At 36.5% G+C, this 24429-nt stretch overlaps 2 protein-coding genes across 2 annotated transcripts in view; both read right to left on the bottom strand.

Moving 5' to 3' along the window:
- DDX46 (DEAD-box helicase 46) overlaps positions 1 to 13651 on the bottom strand; it is a 41464-nt gene extending 27813 nt beyond the window's left edge. The window contains 16 exon segments of the mRNA XM_032210693.1: positions 510 to 675; positions 1490 to 1602; position 1688; positions 1756 to 1783; positions 1785 to 1905; positions 2043 to 2052; positions 2968 to 3086; positions 3089 to 3113; positions 3740 to 3759; positions 3762 to 3835; positions 8274 to 8314; positions 8316 to 8372; positions 8374 to 8416; positions 8830 to 9018; positions 10189 to 10221; positions 13512 to 13651. Of these exon segments, the coding sequence (XP_032066584.1) occupies positions 510 to 675; positions 1490 to 1602; position 1688; positions 1756 to 1783; positions 1785 to 1905; positions 2043 to 2052; positions 2968 to 3086; positions 3089 to 3113; positions 3740 to 3759; positions 3762 to 3835; positions 8274 to 8314; positions 8316 to 8372; positions 8374 to 8416; positions 8830 to 9018; positions 10189 to 10221; positions 13512 to 13528 (1057 nt within the window). The 5' untranslated portion in view covers positions 13529 to 13651.
- Positions 13652 to 15412: 1761 nt separating this feature from the next.
- On the bottom strand, positions 15413 to 24125 carry CAMLG (calcium modulating ligand). Its single transcript, XM_032210692.1, is given in 5 exon segments — positions 15413 to 18633; positions 18636 to 18672; positions 18955 to 19020; positions 20350 to 20801; positions 23331 to 24125. Coding segments are annotated over 5 exon segments (894 nt in total). The 5' UTR covers positions 23518 to 24125; the 3' UTR covers positions 15413 to 18481.
- Positions 24126 to 24429: the final 304 nt, after the last annotated feature.

Genomic DNA, 24429 nt, shown 5'->3' with positions numbered 1-24429 from the left:
TCCATAAGACACACAGATATTTCCACCCACTTTTTGGGGGGAAAGTGTGTCTTATGGAGCAAAAAATATGGTACATTTATTATTAGACCAATGTTTCTCAACCTTAGCAATTCTAAGATGTGTAGATTTCAATTCCCAGAATTCCCAGCCAGCATGCTGGCTGAGATGTTGGCTGGTTGAGGAACTTTGGGAGTTAAACACCACATACTTCAGAGCTGCCACAGAAAAACTGTATTACCACATAACAAAAAGACAAGACAATCCAGAAGACAGCAGGCTGACAGGAGTGTAGAGGATTCTCTGCAGCCTCCTACACTATTCAAGGAGCTTTCAGCCTGAAAATTTTAAGAGATACAAGAGTAGTAGGATAAAGAAACTGCCACTTTCTCATTTAATGAGGACTTAATTTGATGAGGAAGTAGTATATTTCTTGAGATGAACCCAATTCACAAAATCTCACAATTTAATTTACTGAATTTGGTAGCAGTTTCTTTGACACTGCTGATTACCTTCCAGAGTCATTTTGGCTAGCTCGGGAACTTCAACATAGAAATTTTTTCTGTAAGACTCATATTCAATCTTCCCATGATCCACTGGTTCCAGCAATTTCCTATGTTTCGTTTGGTAGCCTGTCAGTGCAGTCTGGAGATCAACTTCCTCCTCTTCAGAGGAATACTGGTGGGTTACAAAGCAGAAAAAGTGACCTTTAGGAAGATTTTTTAATATATATAAAGCATTTCTATATTTTTATAAAACGTTTGAAATTCTGCAGCACTACACATCATAAAACCAGATAATAAAAAATAAAACTAACAAGGTAACTACAAAAGCATGACAGCAGTGATTAACAAAGATTTGTTCATTATGAAATTTGTTACAATGTTATTTAATTAACTTATATATTTAGAACTTCAGATGCCACCTTTTACAATGTACTTTTTACTAAGGTAGCTTGCATGACTCTTTTCCTCCAAATCTACACATTTACTAGCTTTATCCTTCCTAGTATCTGTACTTTTACTACAAAACCTACATATCCTACCTATCTGTTTTGCTTTTGCTTATTAACTATCATAGCCCTATGCTGAGGTAAGAACTGTTCAAGCAGTGAAAATAGCACTTGACATATGCTCCCCTTTTAAAGGGGAACCTACAAGCTCTTCAACTGTCCTCTCTACATTATTTTAGCCGATGGAGGAACATAAGTAAAAACTCATCTCCCATAATATTAATAGTATTCTGACTATGCTGAGCAATCCCACTGGATTTCCTTCTGCTCCCTTCAGGGATACCTCATTTTGAAAAAAGTTTAAGTCCTAAGCATTCACAATACAAAAGTAACAACAAATTATCTGATTCCAATCTAAATATGTTCATTATTATACAGATTGGGAAACAAAATAAAATTATCTCCATGATTGAAACTATCTCTTAAAACACATAGTATTTCCTGGAGTTTCATGTGAAATCATGCAACACAATTAATTACCTCCATTGCATCTTGATCATTCACCATGAGTTCTCCTTTCTTCTTTTCAGTCTCTGGAGAAGCTTTTTGGGTTTTCACTACAGTTACTACTTTTGTAACTGTTGGACCTGATTCTTTTAAATGAAAATAAAAGGGGAGGGCATTTTACTGAGTTTGGAAGCACACAAAGCAAATCAGAAACATGAATTACTTTAATACTCTAATTTTGAATTTATGTGTCATAATATTCAAAAAGCTATTTCAAAATCTGAATCAAATCCAATTACCTTTTCCCTTCCAGCTCCACCTTTACACTCTCATATTAAACTTCTTGACCTCTTCTTTTACTTCTTCCATATACGCATCTAGTGGATCTAACTCTTCATCTTCAATTTCATTACCTTCTTTTCTCCTTCTGCAGTTTTCTTCATCATCATCTAACATGAAATATATTTTTAAACCATACTAGGATACAATCTGTTCCTATATATGTAACTCATACTTTCCTAAGTATATTTTAATGGTAAAAAAGATGACTCTTTTCTATATAAACAGTGACATTGATTTTCTGCACCGTCTAACTGCTGAATGTGGAGATTGTTATTTTTTTCTACCTATAAAAGTACTGTATTTTTTAGAGTATAAGATGCACCAAGATTTTGAAGAGGCAAATTAAAAAAAAAAAGTTTTTGCACTCCGCCAGACCTCCCAAAAACGGCCTGTTTTTCGCAAAACAGGGCCCATTGGTTCCCCCCCCCCAAAAAAGGGCATGAACAGCCTTTAGGCGGCTTGTAGAGTGCTCCTAGGGGTTTGGGGGGGGGAGCAAAATTGAGCAAAAAACGGCTATGCACGGCCATTTTGGTGAAGGGGGTGGAGTTTCGGGAGGCAAAAAATGCTGTATTCAGTGTATAAGCACACCCAGATTTTCAGCCTCTTTTTTGAGGGAAAAAAGGTGCGTTCTTATACTTTGAAAAATACAATTCTCTATATTCAAATTCTCTACAAAATATAGACTCTGTGCATAAGAAATAAAGTGTAAAAACAACATGCATAGACTGTTATATGGGCAGAACACCCAGTTTCAGATGGTTTGGGAACCAAAACATGCAACTTTGGGGTGTTTTCATTTGTGTAAGCCTGATTTGCTCTGCACAGTAATAGCAGAGAGAAGCATATAAAAACTCCAAGGTTTCAGCAGCTTCAGAGAGAGGATGGAGAGGAACAGTTGAGAAGTTACAGAGGGATGTGCATTTTGTTCATTCCAAATCCATTAAAAACAAAAAGCATTTTAAATTTCAGTTGTCTAACTAGAGTTGATCCAAAACAAATTGATATAACCCTAGAGAGCAAAGGGATTGAAACAACATATTTTCCCCATTTCATACAGAACTTTAAGAACCACTGTGGCTATTGTCTTCAGTTATGTTCAAAAGAATATAGCTTATTTCTTCACAAATAATTTTAATGCAAAGACATTAATACCATCATCTCTTCTAAACTCCATTTCTTCCCTGCTTCATCTCTTCAATTTCTTTCTTCAGTTCTCCTATATTTTCCATAGCTTTCTTGCGCTGCTCTTCTCTCCATTTTTCTACTCGTTCTTTTCGTTTTCTCATTCCTCTTCCAATTTATTTTGATCAAAATTCTATTCCAGAAAAAAAAATCATCCAAAAGGTAGTATCAAATTTCTAACACAGCTTAAAGAGAAATGAAATTGATCTAGATCCTGGAAGCATACAATTAGTGAAACCTGATTTTCAGTTCTATCCAGTACAACAACTTTTTCAGAAAGTAAACTTTCTTCAGAATGAAAATGTAGTAAAACTACGTTCTAGACCAGTGGATAACAAAGGAAAAGGAAATAGAATATACATCTATTTTGTTAAATGGAGTAGTATGGTGTAGCAGCATACTAGGAGCTCTTTACAAAATTAGATTAAAAAAAACTTATCTTTCTAAAAGTCTACATGGTGTTTTTGATAAACAAAAATAAGAAACAAATGTCAGAAAGATAAAATAGGTTAAGAGGTTTTAGTTAACAACACATTATGCAAGTTATTCAGATTTTAAAATACATTATCATTATGATATCAGTTACTGCCTGGCTACATTGAATAGAAACAACCTTTAAAATTGATGCAATATTACAATTACTTATTTAAATATTTGTTGTGCTATTTCTCATTAAAACTTAAGAATTATTTAGAACCTTCAACATTATGGTTTTAAAATGGCTTGTTACTTTATAGACCTAGAACTCTTCGGTACTACATTTACATCTTTATCCTTTCTTCTTCCTTGTCCTCTTTCTCTTTTTTCTTGTCTTTATTAACTTCCACACCTTCTATCTTTTCTGTAGAACGTGATCTGAAAGACATAGAGAGCATTGTGTATTGCATAATGCTTTCTGTTCTCTTGACAGACAATATTAATGAATACAATAATTGTTTTTATTATACATTGTTTCATGAATGAAATTAAATTATAATAAACAAGTCTTAAGTTTCTGAACTCCTTTTTCTGCCCTTCTGGCACATGCATGCAAGGAAGACACTTCAATTTTTTTAATTGAGATTCAGTATTATGTCTATACCTAGACAAACTCATTTATTATAAACTGGGCTAGGGAAATAAGCCAATTTAAATTGTGCTTTCCTAAAGTTAGAACAAATTAGATACCCTTTGCCAGTGTGTAGACAGCATATTCATGGCCTAATACCGCTGCCCAAATATGTTCATAGTTCTTTATGTATAGCAGAATCTTTACAACCCTTTCATACTCATGCTTAAAAAATTGCAGACATTAAATCTGTAGGTACTGGGAAAATAGAATCAGTCTTCAATTTATCTCCAGTTGCTATTGATGGTTCAAAGTTACAACAGATCTCCTCAGAGCTAGTTATGATCTAGTTTTAGTGTTACCTCAGCCGGAATGCACATTTCTGTAATGATGTGATGGGCATTTTAACTACTTGGCAACCAGATCATCTTTATGGCTATTTGCAGCCTATGGCCAGATGGCTGCAATTTGTGGATTTTGTTTTGCTAGTTTCTGGCATTCACTTTTGGTTCCTGGTAAAAAACGCCCATTGCAGAAAATGAATTTTACAATCACTGTGTTTGCTTAACAACCCCATAACCTTCAATTCAATCACATGATTCCTGTATTCCATACATACCTTTCCCTTAAACTATTTTGTGAAAGGGGTCTCTAAAGTTTGGATGCAAACTTAAATTGCAATTAATCAAAATTGAAAATGGAGGAGCCAACGTTGCGACGGAAACGGACATGCAGTCTCGATGCTCCGAGACTGCCGCCAATACTTTTGCCGGGTGGTCCAATCGGACCTAAACTGTCCCGAAGAGACGATGAACAGGAAGACTACGTCTTGCTGATCTCAGGGACCCTGCAAGTCCCTGATTGATCCAAGAGAAGGTTTTCAAGCTGGTGACAAAAGGCAGCCTAGGCTGATGAAGTGGGATGGCTCCGGAACGGAAGGAAAGCGGAAAGAGAAAGTGTGTCCATTTGGTGAGGAATCCTTTGTTTTGAAAAAGACTGCCCAAAAAGTTTCTCTTTTTAAGCTAAATTAAATCCTTAAGCAGAAGAAGTAAGCGGCGGAATTAATTTGCATTGGATTGTTTTGGATAGTATATTTTTTTCCTTTTTTGGTAATTATACTTTGCGGATTGAAGTGCTCGCAACTTTTTTTTCTCTCCTCTTTTTAAAGTAAACGGACGGTTTTTTCTTCTATTTTTGTTGCTTTACTTTTTAACTTAAGGATTAAATCTCCTTTTCTATTTTAACAAAAGTTTCTACTATTTGCTATTAAATTCCATTTAAGAACTTTGTTTCCCTTAAGCTGAGACATTAGAGTGAAAGGAACCAATACTGCCGCTCGGACGGTTAGAGTTTCTGAAACTACGCATTTTCTCCTGTTTCTCTTTTGATCTTACCTTTTTCTGTACTTCAAAGTTCCGTAATCAAAAGTGATAAGAGCCAAGGGCACAGGTGTCCTTTGAGAGCTTTATCAGCACTGGGAGAGGGAGGAAAAAAACTGGAACCCCTGTCTTGTGAAGATTACAAATGATCTTGCGTTTAAGTTAAATATTAAAAAAAAGGTCTGGAAGGTAGAGTGGCAGCAATTTACAATTTGGAAATACGGATCAATTTTCAGAAGAGGAAACTTTAATTTTGCAAAAATATTTGGGATGGAATTCAAAATTTACTGGAGGTAACTGGGAGAATTGAGAAGAAGATAGAGTTTTTACTAGAAAAAAATGGTGGAGATGGAGCACCAAAAATTGAAGAGAAAAATGAATACAAAGATAAGAAACTGATTATTTGATTTGTGGAGTGAATGTGGTTTGAAAGCGAAAAAAATGGGAGTATGAAAAGGGAATTTGATGAACTGGAGCTCTACTCCAAATTTCAAGGCACAGAAGAAAAAAGGGGAAAAAATGATGATTTTAAGGAGAGAAACCTTACCAGAAGCACGATCGACAACCAAGATAAATTAATTAAAGTAGCAAATGGAGGGCACCGAGACTACCTGAGAGATGCAACAAGATAACAAGGTGCTGAGAGATGTCCACAAAAACCTTACTAAGGAAATAACAGAAGATTCATTCCACAAATGGCCAAAAGAAATAAGACTACATGCCTATTGGAAGGACATAGGTTGATATATGAAAGTTGATAATAAAAGTAGCTAAGTCTGATGATTAGTAAGTAGTAATTTTGTAATTTTTAGATTGCTATGTTAAATAAATAATTGATAATGGCAACAAGGTACATTTTTGTGTTGGCTGGATGTGAGGAAGTTGGATATAAATAGTAAATGATTTGTTAACAAATATTAATGATAACAATAATAATGAATGATGAGATATAGTTAATGATATACATATGTACTGGTTTAAGGTACGGAATTTGAATATAAATTGCAAACTGACTTGGAAAAAAAGCCTTAGAAATTTTGTTAATTAATCCTTATTTTGAATGTGTTATAAAGGTGTAATGTTACTGGATATATGAACGTTGATACCAAAAATAACTAAGTTTTATAATTAATAAGTAATAATTTAGTAACTTTTAGATTGTTATGTTAAATAAATAATTGATAATGGCAATAACGTACACATATGTGTTAACTTGATGAGAAGAAATTGGATATAAACAGTAAAGGATTTTCTATTAACCAACATAACTGTAACAATAATGGAATCATAATGATAAGGGATATAGTTAATTATATATATATATATATATATATATATATATATATATATATATATCTATATATATATATATATACACACACACACACATACATACATACATACATACTACATATATATATATATATATATACTACCATAACAAAAGGAACTTGGACACAAATTGTAACCAGTGACTTGAAAAAAAAGGCTTAGAAATTTGTTAACTAATCTTTAATTTAGAATATGTTATAAAGGCTTAAGGTTATTGGATGATTTTTGTAATAACTAATGAAATGCCATCAGGTGGTTGTGTTTTTAAACTATGGATTATATTAGGCAAAAGGACGTTAAAACAACTTTAGTCAAATGAGAATTATGCTATGTTGACAGTAAGATTCAAAAAAAAATTGATATCTGATATGAATATAAGCAATGACTGTGAAAGAGATGCACGAAAGTTATTTGTAACCAATTTACACACTTCTACAAGATGTAATGTAAAATGATTCTTTTTTTGTGTTGTTTAATGAATATAAAAAAATTGCAAAAAAAAAAAATGACAACGAAGGGAAATTTCTATCTCTCTTTTTTGAGATGATGATAAAATAAAATTCTTGAAGGCAAAATTCAGCTCTTCGGAACAAAAAAGATGACCATTCTATCCAATGCAGAGTTAGCCACACTTAGGTCCGCTGATTTTAAAGAATTAAAATGCATCAAAATCTGCAAAGAAACAGCTTTATGTATACTTATAGCCCCCCCCGCCCCAAGTTTCACTGAGTTCAGTGGGATTTACCATCAAATATGTGATAGTATAAGCAAGAAATCTAACAACAGTACATAGATTAGTTTGTTCAGTTCCTTTTCATAAAATCATTCCAAACATCAGATAATTTTTGCAGAGCAAGCTCCAGACTGCAGTACATGAGTAAGATTATGATTTTTTTCTAGTCTATTCAATTATACCAGTGGTTTTGACCAGGTAACTCTGGAGGCACCAGGATATTACAAGGGAACCTCAAGAGAAAAATATGTAAGGGAAGGGTCGGCATGGGCCCACAAAAAGCCAAGTAAATGCTGTCTTGTTGACAGTGAAAACACACCAGTTATACTGTCCTGTGTCTGTATCTGAGACATGGAATTGGCCATCATTGTCAGCCGATTCATTTGCAGATGGTGGAAGCCCTCAGTAAACAACTGACAAGGGAGTGTGTTGAGTTACTAAATTATTATAAATAAAATATATATTCTGTACAAACCAAGGTGGCAAGTGATGATCTTCTTCATGATAATGGGACGTGGATAGGGGATCCACAGGAAAAAATCAAGGTTGGAAGGGGGCCACAGGCAAAAAAGATTGAGAAACACTGATTTGTATTACTGTACTCACAATAAGCATTAAACTAGGTGTACGAAAAGGATAGTCTCATATAGTGAACCGGATGTAGCAAAAATAATTTTTGGCATATTAAAATACAATATAGAAACAGCATTCCACAATAGAATTTCATACCTACATAACGGAATATGATCAAAATAGCAGCTATATTATTAGAGTTAGAAAAAAATGCACACACTCAATTACCTGTTTTCTACTTTCTTGCTCTTGCCAGGGCTGGAAGATCGGAGACCGTCTGCCTCTGCTCCGGCTTCTAGATCGTCTTCTCTCTCGGCTGCGTGATCGTTCTTCTCTCTCTACTCCTTTCCCTCTCTCTACTTCTTGAGCGCCTGTACAAAGCAGATTTGAGGTACAATCTTACGTAAAATATATTTTTCTATTTCATAAAACATCACTCCCCAAGAGTCAGTAGAAAATACTCATTTCAGAAAATAAAAGAGCAATGAATTCCAATAAAGCAGGAGTGTCAAACATGGCACGCGAGCCAGATGTCTCACGTGCTGGCCATGCCCACTCCCATTTTAGTAAAGGGGAAAAAAGTCACACTATGCCATGTGACAACAATGTGATGATGCAAGTTTGACACCCTGCAATAAAGGAACAACGAATTCTAATAAATTAAGAACCAATTTTTACAGTGACAAAAGAATATTCCTTCTCCATATCGTCAATTTGTTTAGAAAAATGTTCAGCATTTACTAAGATTTTTTCTTGCAGGAGTCTATTAAAGACTGCAACTTACCTCACCCGTTTTCTGTCACGTGATCGAGACCTTCTCTTGTCCCTGCTCCGCGATCTCTCACGCCTGCGGTCTCTCTCTCTACTCCTAGAACGCCTGTCATCTCCACGTTTTGCTCTTTTGTCAGATGGTGAACGACTGCGTGAACGGCTACCAGAGCGCCCTCGTGATGAGGAGCGCTTCCGATAATGCCTGCAGTTGTATATTAAAAGAAGGGTGAATACAAAGAATACAGAAACTCAAGTGTAAAGGATGTGATAAACAAATACTGAAGACTATGATTAAAATCATTCAAAATGTTCCAAACTAGACTGTGAAATATGTGATTTATTTTCAGTATTTTTACTATTGAATTGATGTGATTTTCTTATAAGAGGATTAGTCCGAAACTGAGACCAAGACTGAAATCTTTACAAACTTCTGAGTTTCTCTGGATAGTGTTTTCTAGCAATCGCACTTGATTGTAACTGTTAAAATACTAAATGGGAAATACTAGCTATGGAGTCCTAAATTTTCTAGCAGGAGTAAATAAAATGAAATATAATTTGTTAAAAGAGAATTTATATACATTCCAGGCTATTAATTTTTGGATTCAAAATAATGTGGAAAGTTAAAGAGCCACAACAGTAATAGCAAGGAAGTAGCTTATGAATTTTTCATGAAGGAAAGACAAAGCAAAACAAACAAATATATCTCCTGTCAGTTAATACGTATATATTCCCTACTCTTTTTCTCTTTAATAAATACTGTTAATTTCTGGGGAAGGATAAAATATGCTCTTGTTTATCTATAGAATTATAGAAAATACAACTCTATAATTAGCTATTTCCCCAGGCCCAATGCAACCTCCAATAAATGTTGCTCATCACTCAAGTGACAAGTGATGTGCTCCCAAATGGAGGAGAGGGAGACTATATTTTCAGCCCAGGGTTATTGAGGTGTTGGTCAAACATGTATTTTACTTCTAGCATATATGAATACATAAGATAACAATGCTCAAATAAAATACAATCTGATTCTGAAGTAGCCAAGTTTGCTGAACACAATGCACCCAAAATATAAATATAGGACTATACAAGTAAAACAAATTAAAAACTACCCTCTTTCCTATTTAACTAACTGTCCTCTTTGCATTTTGCAAAGCATAGACTATAGTGGCACTTCATATAAAATAGGAATCCATCATACACTGAAGGAAAAACAGAATCATGAAATCCCAATGAACATCTGAACTGAATGTCACACACAAATATTGAAAGAGGTGGCAACTATTTGATTAATACAATCATTAATCATTTACATAGTACATTTGTGCTTAGAAATTGTGAGATAAAAACTATTATTTTAAATAGATGAACTCACTGTTTTTGCTTGGACAACTGTTGCTTTGTTGATCTAAAAAAATGAGAGAGATTAGGTAAGCAAGATGGTATCTTCAACTAAATCCATTTTGGATGATTTCAGCATGAAACCTTTCAAAACCTGCCAGCTACAGTTAGGCTCTGCTTTTTTTATAATACTGAGCTTCCCCTATGAAATATTCTATGCAAACTACTGCAAGTTTATTATGTGATTGACCAAACCTCATATCTGAAAATCATGGATGTTTTCCAAGATTGTGCTATGCAACTGACTTTTCACTAATGACTATTTCCCATTTGGACAGACTCCAACATTTGCAAAACAGCCTCATTGGACAAGAAGGATCTCTCTATTAGAAGGAAAACATAAATGGCGAGAGGACAGTTGTGTTCTCAGATATTTGATCCAATTGTTCTGAAATTTATTTATGCAATTATTCTGACAAGCAATCCCTAGCAATCTAAAACTCATAGAGTTATCAGTGCATGTAACACAGATGTTTGTGCGGTAAGATTATCACTCCTGTTGTCAAGCAAAACCAAGCATTTAATAGTCAATGCCATACCATGTGCATGAATCATGCAAGTGGCAAGAAAAAAGGGCAGTCAGGCATAACAAAGGTTATGTAGACAGTAAACACAGTGTCAATCAAAATTGACTCAAATGTCCATACACCAATGCACAGAGTATGAGGAACAAACAGGGTGAATTAGAAATTCAAGTAAATGCGGGCAGATATGATATTGTTGCCATTACAGAAACTTGGTGGGATGAAACCCACAAATGGAACATACAGCTAGAAGGATTTAAATTATTTAAAAGAAATAGACCAAATAAAAGAGGAGGTGGAGTTGCACTATATATAAGAAATAACTACATCTCTACAGAAATAGAGCACAACAATGATGAGAACTATCTTGAATGCATTTGGGTCAATATTAAAGGTGTGGGGGGGGGAATGACATTGCCATAGGTCTATACTACAGGCCACCCAACCAAGCAGAGGAAGTAGATGAACTTTTTGCTAGTCAGCTAAGGTATGTAGGAAGCACACCACAATAGTAATGGGAGATTTTAACTACCCTGACATCAACTGAGAAACAAACTCTGCACCAAGTGAAAGATCCAACAGGTTCCTAACGAACCTAGCAGACAACTTTGTTTCCCAAAAAGTAGAGAAGGGAACAAGGGGATCAGCCATATTGGACTTAATTCTCACTAACAGAGAGGAAATGATAGGTGTTGAAGCCATAGGAACCCTGGGGCAAGTGACCATTCAATATTGGAATTCAACATTATGCAAACACACGTAGTAGAACAAAGTCAAACTAGAGTCTTGGACTTTAAGAGAGCTAATTTCAATAAACTTAGAGAGAGCTTGGGAAGAATTTCATGGATGAGAATCCTCAAGGGGAAAACAACTCAAGAAGCTTGGGAAATTTTGAAAAATGAGATTACAAAAGCCCAGTCTAGCAGAATACCAATGAAGAAGAAAAATAATAGCTCCCAAAAGAAACCAGCATGGCTGCATAAAGAACTCTCTGACAAATTGAAAGACAAAAAAGTTAAGTATAAAAAGTGGAAAGAGGGGGACATAACTAAGGCAGAATATCAGCAAATAGCCCAAGCCTGTAAAGATGAAGTAAGGAAAGCTAAGGCTCACAATGAAGAAAGGTTTGCCACAAAAGTAAAATATAACAAAAAAGGCTTCTTCCAACATGTTAAAACAAGAAAAAAAAGTTGAGGAAACAATTGGTTCATTGCTGGGAGAAAGTGGCAAGAAGGTGACAAGCAACAGGGAGAAAGCAGAACTATTTAACTCATTTTTTGCATCTGTCTTTACACAAAGGGATAAAACAGTCCAACCTATCAAAACAGCACCACAAAAATCAGATTAGGAATACAAATTGAAATAGGGAAGAAAATGGTAAGTGAGCACCTGTCTACCCTAGAGGAGTTCAAATCACCAGGACCGGATGGATTACACCCGTGTGCAGGACCTGGGTATGTCTAGTTTAATGAAAAGAAGGACTAGGGGAGACATGATAGCAGTGTTCCAATATCTCAGGGATTGCCACAAAGAAGAGGGAGTCAAACTATTCTCCAAGGCACCTGAGTATAGAACAAGAAACAATGGGTGGAAACTAATCAAGGAGAGAAGCAACTTAGAACTGAGGAGAAATTTCCTGACAGTTAGAACAATTAATTAGTGGAACAGCTTGCCTCCAGAAGTTGTAAATGCCCCAACACTGGAAGTCTTTAAGAAGATGTTGGATAGCCATTGTCTGAAATGATATAGGGCTTCCTGCCTAGGCAGGGGGTTGGACTAGAAGATGTCCAAGGTCCCTTCCAACTCTGTGTATTAAGCAGCCATGAATGACACACACACACACACACACACACAAAACCCACATGCAACATTTTTAAGCCTTATTATACTTCATTGTACAGGAAAATTTAAAAAAATCTAAGGAGAAGCAGAACTAATATCCATCCAAATGTATATAAAGTGCATTGCAATAATGCCAGAATAATGTTAGCACAAGGGTTTGAGAAGTCTTGGTGAATCAAGATGTTGCAATAATGGATTTATTTATTTATTTTTGCTTATAATAATGCAGAAGCATCTTTCACAAGGAGCAATCTGACAATCTTTTCCTGAACTTGGCTCTTATGTATTGTTCTCTTAATATTACACTCTAACTCGTTTTACATGCCATCCTAACTCGCCTAGCAGACGAATACATCGATAAATGTGTAGCAGAAAGGATTACAGTGGAAAGCCACCGCCAGTAAGGAAGCAACCAAATTAAATAAAATCTGCGATAATGTTTGACGCCCAAATCACAACTATAAGGGGCATCAAATACGAGGAAGCTGGGGGAAACGTGACCACAGATTCGTCCCAATAGACCGACGACCTAATTGGGCTTTAACGACGAGAAAGAACGTGGCCCCATGAGGAAAAGGCGGCCAGAGGCTACCCAGAGAGAAGCCAGAGGCTTAAACCCAAAGGCAACACGGACCGCCCTTATCCTCCATGTTGCAAATCGCCTCGTGATGAAGGCTTCTTCCTATCTTGAAGCACCGGAATTTAAACTGGCTGCGTTATATAGACTGTCCAATCTTCAATCGGGCGACCACGCCAACGTCAACGAGGCCGACTTCTCGGCCTTCTCCTGGACTGCCCCGGCCTCCTTCCTACGCGGCCTGCGATCCCCTCCCTTCGGCCCCAGTTGCGGAGAGAAGGCCAAGCCGGCAAAGCCCGCAGTAACGCGACAAGCCAAGCTCCTGAAATCCGCCGCCCCTTCGTCGCCCTTTACCTCGATTCCCGACCCATGGCAGCCACCCCCGGAGCAGCGAAGGAGGACGGCTTTCTCTTCCGCCTCGGCTACTCAAAGCCAAGCGGCGCCCGCAATCATTTTCCGAGAAGCAAGCGAAGCGGAAATGCATCACCGACGCCGAAAGGGGAAGAAGGCGAAGAAGAGGGCCCGGATGATGTCCTACAGCCGGCCCACAGCAGCCTCTTCTGCCCGGCGGAGCACCAGCAGGCGCTCTCCGGGGCAACTGCGTATCCCGCCTGAATTTTAAGCGGGTGGTAAGTTTGTCCTAAGAACACTTGGTGTACAGTGACTAAGTCGCAGGCAAACTACGGTACCCCTGTTGTTAAGCCCATCATGAGGAGAGAACTGAGCATACCTGTGCTTTAATATTTATTCGTAGTCTGCTGCCAACTGGTCACACCCAAAGGGTGCTTTTTCAAGAGGCAACTGGACTTCCTGCTTTTTTTTCTTGAGGAAAAAGGAAAGGAAAAACCAGAAAGTCCAATTGCCATCTTGAAAAGGCAACTTTGGGGCGACCGCGATCTGGATGACTGAGAATCCCCATAGACAACTGTTCATTTGTTGTACAATGGAAACGCCTATGACTTCTGATCCTTGGCATGAAATGTGGATCCTCGATTTCATATTTTTGAGGGATATGCCTGGAATCACCATCTCTGATTACAATTCTCTGTGTGGCGTACATCCCAACAATTTTTCTCTGTCCTGTTTTGATTCCACTGCGGCTTAAAAAATGGATCAGAAAAAACTTTTCTTAGTCCCATAAAAAAAAATCAAGGTCAAATCACGATCCATGTGTGCCCAAGCATAAAAAATTACCAAATTACTGTTGGGCAACTTGGGGCCCTGCAACAATACAAAAGAATGTCCTCTTGACTTCACTTAACTTTTGATGGGATTCTAATCTGGATCAATTCACAGAACACATTTGTTTGAACTGGGTGAACCACTGCAAACAGTTTAAGTTCATACATGGTGCAAAACCAAGGATTTGAGATCAGGTTGCCTTCATGTGTTATTATTTTTGTATGTATCTGCATGAAACACAAATCATAGTTCTTTTATTACAATGTTTTGTAATTAGATTCATTGTTATTGTATGATTGTAATCATACAATGATTCTAATCTGATTGTATCTTATTTGAGTAGTTATCCCAGTGGTGCCAACATGTGGATCTGATGCATGGCTTCACATGATTTTACATCTAACCCAGATGAAATCAACGTAGACAAATCAGAACTCTTTGCAAAGAACCAATTTCCAGAATCATAGCTCTAAGGATTTTTACCAATATAGTACAAAAAACTTGAACTCAGCACATAAATCGTCCTGGACATTATGTGCAACTTTCCAGAAAGACCCCCAAGCGGTGTTATCTTCTCTTTCTCAATAGACAGGGAAAATCAGAGTTGGTAAAATTTGGTATTAGTGGCACAAAATCAAAGGAACTAATTTTCTAAAAAAAACTAATTGCATGTGTTTTACCTGAAATCCTAGACTATCTTTACTCTTCCATTATAGTCAGTTCTGGAAATTGACATTTTCATGGCAATAGCTGTATCATATTCTCAAGAATCTTTATGGTATTCACATTAAGAGATCATCAAGTCAAAGATAGCGGTTTTGAGGAATGAATTCTTATGGATCATATGGGGATAAAGGATAAAGCTGTTCTTATATAACAAGTTATTACCAAAGAAATGTAGAAATAACCTGACTTTCTGAACATTTTGTTTTGTTTTATAGATCCAGGAAGTGTTCTATCCAACAAATAGTACGTAGGACACTGTTAAGTTCAGCTATAAAGCTTAATCCTCTTGGAACCAGAATGTTGTATGCTAAACTAGTAATTCAGAAATAAGGAAAGTTAACAAAATCTGATCATTGCAGACATTTTAATGTATATTCAAGTAATGCCAAAGCATAAATAATTGTAACATAGCTTCAATGCATTTAACAGAATCAATGCAACAATTACAACAATATCAGATTTTTACAGAGAAGTCAAATTATTGAAAAGTAACACACAAAGCAGCTTATTATTTCATCATATACATACTTTTAGACAGCATAGGAGAGCTGCTCCTTCTTTGTGCTTGGAAAACTTATTTTTAAACCACCAGGCTCTCTGCCCATTTATTTTCTATTTGCATTTAAATATGTAAAATATATTAAAATAAGGATGCCAAAAAAACCTATGACTATAGTGATACTAGCAATTTTCTTAGAAAGGGGCCACACTTGAAGATATTTTGAACATTTTTCAATGCAGTATTGATTTTTTTAAACTTCAATCTTGTTTATGATGTTTCCTATCGCCCTCCCTTACCCCCACCCCACTTTTTAAAAAAAGTATAGATGGGTGAATAGTGTTTTGTTGTGGTGGGTTTTAACACATCAAAATTTTGTTTTTATAGAGCAGGCATTTGGGGAAAAACCTGCAGTTCTCCATCTTAATGTGTTGGTCATTAATTTTCCTACTTTTATCTGTTTTATCTTCTATGGAATGAGTGCTTTTTTTTGCATCTTCTAGAATCACTATCCAAAAACAGTCTATCCTGTACCTGGAACTTAGATAAGATTTAACTGTCAGAAATGTCCATATTCACCATGGCAGTCATTGGACAAAAATGCCTAAGATACTATCAAAATATCAAGAGTTGGGATTGATAATTCTATACCTACATTTGCTTTTTGAAGTAAAAAATATATCAAACAAGATCTTAGATTTATGCTATTTTATCAATATTTGAAGGTCCATCATCAAAAATATGAATTATAGGAATTTAGAAAAATTAAATGTGCAAAAACCTAAAAATAGACTTTTTTCAAGGTGTTTCCATTATAGTTCATGTTGTAAAGAGTCAAATTTGTTTTTTAAACCGAGTGAAACTGCATTGCCAAAATATGCACATTTCTTTGTGTATTTCAGCCATGACTTGGTCTCCAAAACACCTATTCCAAGGAGCAGTGGTAAATTTTGGTTCAGTAAATGCAATCACTGAAATTACAATGTAAGGAAACTTATGAGTCCATTACAAAGGAAGAATCAATTTAACTTTCTATCAAGTCTTTAAAAACCCAGTTATGTTTTAATTTAGCCTGTAAAATTAAATTATCTGTAATAATTGTAGGCAAAGCAAAAGATATTTCCAGTTTAAGTCAAGCTACTTGACAGCAGACACTTCAAAAATTAAAATCTAAGAAAAAAGTAATCTCATTTTTCAGAATAATGAAAATGTTCCACTAGTATAATTTCTGTCTTCGATTAATTTCCAAATCTTTGCAAGATAGATCCACTTACGGCTACTGAGAATGGGCTACATATACATAACAGTGACAAGATGAAGATAGGGAAGAACTGTAACATAAGAAAGGATTGCAGATACATGACATCTCCTTCAGACCATAATAAGGTCATAAAATCTAATGCAAATTAAGATTAACTAATAAAGTCTGCCACATTTTATGATTTATAGCTATTGTGATTGGCTACATAACATGGGAAATTGCTTGTATAATTACAAAACTATAAAAGGGTACCAATTTTAAAACTGAGTTAAGGCTTGACTATAGAGAAGGCCAAGAAACAAAACATTTCAAAAAGGAACATCAGGATTTGCTAACTTCAGTGGATGATACTTTGTTTTCAGATGGGTTTATAAGAACCAATTTATGTATTTTAAAATTAGCATTCTACTATATAAAGACCATATTTTCAGCTACCTGTTTTCTAAAATAGTATGCATATTAAACACTTGACTAACATTGGGGCAAAATACTAATTTGCACCTTCTTGCCCTGCAGTGTACCTTGGTTTAGGTAAAGATGCTAAACATGCACATATTCTTGAAAAGAAAATATATGGGATAAGATACCAAAGTTTAACCTAACTTGTCATACAAAGAAAAAATCTAACATTGACTGAAATGTCAGAGATGAATAAAACTGGTGACACTTAACTGTTCAAAGGGCTAATAACCCAAAGACCAGTATTTCAATCTTCAGTGTCCATTTAATGCAGCATATTCATAATTCATGTAAACAAAGTAGAAAGATTCCAATTCAAATGGGAATGTGCACAAATGTCAATGCACTGCTATTTTTAACTTCAGCTTTCTATATTATCAACAGAACATTACCACTTGTAATGAAGACAACAAAAAAATAATTTGACTGTCTAATTACATTACTAAAACCAGAAGCCTCTGAATTTTATCAGCATTTTTTCAGCATATGCCACTTGCTCAAAGTATGAACTAGTATATTGAAGTGACAAATATTAACACAGAGGAATGATCTTAAGAAATCATTCTGGATTGATCCACAGTAGATCTCTTTCCATTTGTGGAAAAGGTCATTTTTTAAGAACGGCTTCTGATGAGAGGAAGAGAAGCACCCCTTTCAACTGTCTGTGCCCTTTATATGATCTTGCAGAGGGTACTTATCCCAGTGTTTTGAGGGGCACATGAAATGGAGGAACAGGCCAAAATAGCTTTCCCCACCTTTTGCTCAACATGAGCTTCAATATAAGTTCTGTAGACAAGTATTCTGGAACAAAGCCATAAAATGTAATTCAGTCAACCACACAATACCTTAGTTATCTTGGGGTTTCATGTCCAAAGAGAAATATTAAAGTACAAGGTGGCATCTGCAATAGTGGGAAAATTAATGTCTTCCTTAATAGCAGGAAAGGCCTGCTTTTGAAACATTGTTACTCTGTCTTCCATGTTTGAGATCACACATATGATACTGTATCTAACCTGTAATAATTCACCCTCATCGTTGGGAATGCAGCTTTTCCTTCATAGCTGTGATTAAAGTGTAATGAATTAAGAAAGAATAAAGAACAATGAACATTTAACCCTGTTTGTATATTTACAGAGGGATGTGGATGAACTCAAGACTAAAATAGTCCCGCTGATGTATTGAATCCCACAGCTATTATCATGGCACTTCTGAGCCAAAAAACACAAGCAGTTCATGACAGAAAATGAAAGTAAAGAAATAAACACAAAGGTCTGTAAAGACATCTCCCATTTTGCTGTAAGTGTCCATGGAACGACTAATTACTTCTGCAGGGATCCCAGACAATAAAGAGCAGCAGTTAATACTGTAGTTTTTGTTTTCTTTTCACTCTGCAAAAAAAAAAAACCAACAAAGTTTAATTTTTCAGAAATTTCATCTTAAAGCATCTTATTTCATTTTAAATGTTATAGAACCTATTCTTCTTCCCCACAACTTGTGCCAAATAAGGAAACAATTAGTCTAGGATCACTCAAGGACTCTATAGTTGACTGAGAACATGAATCTCCCAAGTCTAAGTTTATCACATCAGTCATCACTAAAGGGAATCCTCCATCCTTGGTCACTCCAAGGTAGTAATATTAAGGATCTGATTTTTCTAATAAAACACTTACCTTAGGGAAATACTTCGACAGTCCCATATATGCAAGTTGTAAAGTAAGGAATGGAGCAAATATTGACTGTAGAAAAAAATGAAATAAAAATTATATACTTTACCAGATAATCATGAGAAATTGTACCAAATAGATGCTTTCAAGGAAAGCTTCTATTTCTTGTAGAACATAAAAAATGAGAAAGCACTTTTTAAAATGCTGCTAATCAAACATATTGCATTAAAGAATAACTCATAATGTTAAATATATTTAGACAATGCTACAGAGATAGGTGGAGGCTGGATATCTGTGATAAATTAAATATTAATATATTAATGATTAATTAAATCAGGTTATCACTTATTTCCAATACAAAGTTCTTTGAACATCCAGTGCATAATATTAAAATGCATTAGTTAGGATTACTTTGAAAGGGTAATTGTCAGCTGTGCTTTAGGACTTCAAATGGTTAACAAAAAGAGGGTACACAGCCACTGCTTTCTACCTAGATTTCCAACCCCTTCTAATGCTTAATTGATGCCAAGAACGAAGTGCAAGAGAGGAAGTCCTCAACTTACGACCAAAGTTGAGCCAGAATTTATGTTGCTAAGGGAGAAATTTGCCCCATTTTTTAACTTTTCTGGCCACATTTCTTAAGTGAATGTGGCTTCCCCATTGACTTTGCTTGTTAGAAGTTCACAATAATCAAATGACCCTGGACACTGCAATCATCACAAATAGGAACCAGTTGTCAAGCATCCAAATATAAATCACATGACCATGGGGATGCTGTAGTGTGTGAATAATGGACATGTCACTTTTTCAGTGCCATTGTAACTTCAAATGGTCACTAAATGAACTGTTGTAAGTCAAGGACTACCTGTAATAAGTTACAATTCCCTGACATTGTTTCTAGTACAATTACATCACCATCAGGCGCTTCACAAGTGGCGCACATTTATAAAAGTCAAAGCATCCCATGGATGTGTAATTGCCAATGGTCAGCTTCACAGCTGGATTCTGTCAAGTAGACAAAGAAACATGATGTCATGCTTAATGACCACAAGTGATTTGCTTAATAACCATAGAACTGACATCGTAAGTCTGGCATAATCACCTGATGTTCTGCTTAATTGCTGCATCACTTAGCTATGTAATGGCCAGTCCCAACTCTGGTCATTAAGTTACTTACTGTAAAGATGCTCTGAAGTACAGACTTTCACACAATTCTTAACAATTACTGCTAAAACAATAGATGGGTTTTATGGATTTGAACCGGAATCTATTTAGCCATGAGAAAATAGTTGTTCAGCATAATTATTCCATACATATACTACTTTACAACCTGTCAGCAAGGTAACCAAGTCAAAGAAAAGGGAGAAAAATGAAAATAGTAAGATTTTTTTTTAAACTTACCAAATATTTGCATACAAAAGCTCTAACGCCAATAGCAAGGAGTACACAGCCCACCAATCTAAAAATGTGAAAGGAATCAAATTCCTCCACAATGCTTCCATTTTCTTGACTTGGCTTCTCATTCATCAGCTGGTTTCTAAGCTTCATCGCTTCATCAAACCTTGATAAATACTGATCTAATCCATGGCGTGGTGCTCGCTGTGGAACGTCCAACAGTTCCCCTCTATTGCGTTGCCGGAGGTCACTGCTGCCATCACTACCAACTTCATGAGCTTTGCTAAATAAGTCTATTTTTTCTCCTTTGTGCTCTGCTAAACTGCTTGTGTGGTCAGCCGTTCCTGATAAGTTGCAGACTGTATCACCAAGCACAATCCGTTTGGAAACAAGAGCAGGAAGGGAAATTGGTTTATCCAGTTCCAGTTGAAGCTTAGTTTCTGAATGAGTATCATCTTCTAAAGAGAACAGAACAAAAACTGAAATCATACCACAGATTTGAAGTTGATAATAATTTCTTAGAGGTGTAGGATAAAGTACAGGATGTCAACAACTGATACAATGCTTCAGTTAGTCAGAGTCCTTTTCTACCTAATCACATTTAAAATTCATACTTTCCCATGTGCATTTCTTTAAATATAAATATATTATAAATTGCCCATAATTGCAACAGATTCAGCAGAGGAAAGTATAAGAGGTCCTTGATTTGAAGGTGGAAAATGGTGAGCATATGATCCTGGGACACCGAAATACGGTATAAATATATGCCAGTTATCAAGCACCCAGATTTGATCACTGTGATGGTCCTAAATAGACCACCAGTCATAATATTTTTTCAGTATTGTCATAACTTCAAATATTTGGTAAATGAATAGTTGTAAATTGAGTATACCTTATTGTATGTATGTTCAACAATATTTTCAACAATGTACTTTTTTCTAATACCTTTATAGCTCTCAAGAGAAATTAGCAAATATATTTATGCAGTAAATTTTAGAAGTGCATCCCAATCTGAAAAGGATGAAAACTGTTTAAATAGAAAGAAGTACACACAGATACTCATAAATATTGTTTATTTTGTCACAACTCCCTCAATTTTTCTTGCTTCTCAAAGAATCATATGCCCAAATGTTCCATTGTCAATAATAATGAGGTTACAGAAATTATCTATGTACATCCTAAATATCATTATAAAACAATGTTTTATGCAAAAATACAGTGGTGCACATCTTTTGATTGCTCAAAAAATGAACAAATCCCTCCTGTAATAATCATCTCTCAAACAGAGTTTCACATTGGCTTATCATTTATGCATTGAAAAAAGTATTTAAAAGATCAAAGATAATCATATAATATACTGCCTAGAATAGGGTATTGAACTGGCAGCCGCAGACCAGATGCATCACACACAGGCCCCGCCCACCCCAGCTCCGTGAATGGGAAAACCGTCACGAAATATCACATGACAGCAACATGATGCAGCGAGTTTGACACCTGTGGCCTAGAGAGTTAGACTAGTCACTTATTCCCATATCCTGTTAAGTACAGAATTAAGATATTCTCTAACCATGCTTAGAAAACCTCATGAAGTCACTTGTAATGCATCTGTAGCTCACAATAAAGTCATCTTAAAATGATACATATTCTGTCACAGAGAATACTTGGCTTATATAATTCTGATCTTTCTAGATAATAGAGAGATCATGGTACAAGAACATATTTTCCAAGACCTTCATGGTTGCTCTGCCTTATTCTGTGGCATGTCTTGACTGCTGATTTCCTTAACTGTTGGTGGTTGATCCAAAAAGCAGAGGCTATCTAGCACTGCAATATCTTCCAAGGCTGGTTACTCTACCTGATTTAGAGTCTTCTTGGTCTTCTTTATGTTCAATTTTAGTCCCATTTTTCCACTAGGGTACAAGTAGTCCTCCACTTATAACCATTCATTTAGTGACCATTTGAAGTTACAACGGCACTAAAAAGTGACTTACGACCGGTTTTTCATACTTACAACCACTGTAGCATCCCTATGGTCACAATATCAAAACTTGGGGACCTGGCAACTGGCATGTATTTATGGCAGTTGCACTGTCCCAGGGACAGGTGTTCACCATCTGTAACCTTCCCAGGAGGCTTCCAAGAAGCAAAATCAAGTGGGAAAGCCAGATTCACTTAAAACCAATGATTTATTTAACAACTGCAGTGATTCACTTAGCAACTATGGGGGGGGATGTAATAAAATGGGGGCAAAAGTCACTTTACTAAGTCTTGCTGAGCAATGGAAATTTTAGTTTTAGTTGTGGTTGTAAGTCAAGGACTACCTTATTTGATTTTATTATTAGAGCTTTTCAGCTGCAAGGGCAGTGTCCTCAGCTTAGCATCCATTGCTATTGGCAAGACTAAAAATGTAATAATTTTCTTACAAATCTCGACTCCTTCACTAAATTTAAGATAGCAAACAAGATACTACCAATTATGCTAAAAGGCTATTCACTAACGTACGGTTTTTTTGGTTGGATGAACTCACAGATACTGCGTTTTTATTAAAGCCATTCAAATTTGACTTTTTTTTTTCCTTCCAAAAATGAAGAATGCGGTTCCTGAACAACCTACACAGTGTAACTATTTGACTGGGCCGGTCCCATTTAAATGAATAATGGGTTTAAAACGTATCAGAAAGCAACTCCATTCAATTTCCATTATCCAAGAATGACGACTCCTTTTATATTTGAGGAGCTCGGAGCACTAAACATCTGGCCGCTACCTTAAGCCAGCCGTTTGCAGTGTTGCTGGAAACAAAGTTTTGCTGCAAAAAAAAATCCCGATTTTTAACCTAGGCGAGGGGGGCGGCGAGGAACCGGGCGTGAGGGTTTTGAGACGACGGAGGAAAAGGGCCCAACCGCCGAATTCCCGCCTCCCTCCCTCCGGCTGCGGCCTAGGCTTTCCTCGCCCGGGGCCCCCCGACCCAGGCCACGCCCCGTCCTTACCCGCCTTTGGCCGATTGAAGCCCATGATGCGATTGATCCGCTCCTCCGAGTTCATCAGGAGCTTTCGTCGGCGGATCTCGGCCCGCCGCTGAGAGGCGGTGAGTCCGCTCAGCGGTGGGGAAGACCCACCGGTTCCTTCGCGGTGGCTGCTACCATACCCGTCCCCTTCCACAGGATCTGCCTCCATGACCCGTCGCTCGTCGAAAGAGCCGCGAACACTTTCAAGGCTTTTCTCTCCTCAAATAATACAATGGAAATCACCAGCCCTCCCCCCCCTCACTCTCCGACAGCCGCCCTCTAACGCGCAAGCGTAACTGACGCCATTTGAGGACCGCCTTCGGACGCTGAAACGACCGACGCCATCTTAGGTGAGGGTCTCCCTGTTAGAGCAAAAGCGGCAGCGCGGTGACGGCGCCGGTTTAAAGCCGTTGTACAGAAGCCGCCGACCCTAGCAAAAGATGGCGGAGAAGGCTTCGGGAGTGAAGCGGGTGAAAAGGGCTGAAGTTGAGTATGATCTCATCGGTTAGGGGAAAAAATCATAATCGCTTCCGTCATGGTCAGCTCCGGGCTGCTTCAGGCGGGGCTCCGCGGATTTCAATTGGCAGTCACCTGATCGCGGGAGTTGATGGTTTATCCCCCAAATAATTAAGGAAACACCAAAATTATTTTCCATTCTAATCCCAAAAGGCAAGGATTTTGTTTTCCTAGCCTTTGGCTTGCAGGCTTATTTCATTTTACTCATCTTTTATATTGATTTTTTTTAAAAGTGATTTTGTGCTAGACTTGTTTTTTATTAGTTTATTAAAATGGTTTAGATTTATTTGGTGTTTTTCATGTTTTTTCAATGTCATGTTTTTACTGAGTTACATGTTTTGCGAACCATAGAGCTAATGTACTTTAAATAAAAAATGCCACAAATGTAATGTTTTGTAATACTTTTGGATATAAGTGGTTAGGAATTATTTATTATTAATTTTGAGTGCTACAAATAAATTCCAATATATAGGCATGGTTTGGAATAAAGAATGGTGAGGAAAAAATAGGAAGTGGAAGCAGGAGTGTTGGGAGTAAAAGATTCATTGTTGGAACTCTGGCTTTT

Source organism: Thamnophis elegans, chromosome 2, assembly GCF_009769535.1.
Source record: "Thamnophis elegans isolate rThaEle1 chromosome 2, rThaEle1.pri, whole genome shotgun sequence".
Taxonomy (NCBI): Eukaryota; Metazoa; Chordata; class Lepidosauria; order Squamata; family Colubridae; genus Thamnophis; species Thamnophis elegans.
Note: the sequence above shows the minus strand (reverse complement) of the source record. Positions and strands in the feature narration are given on the sequence as shown.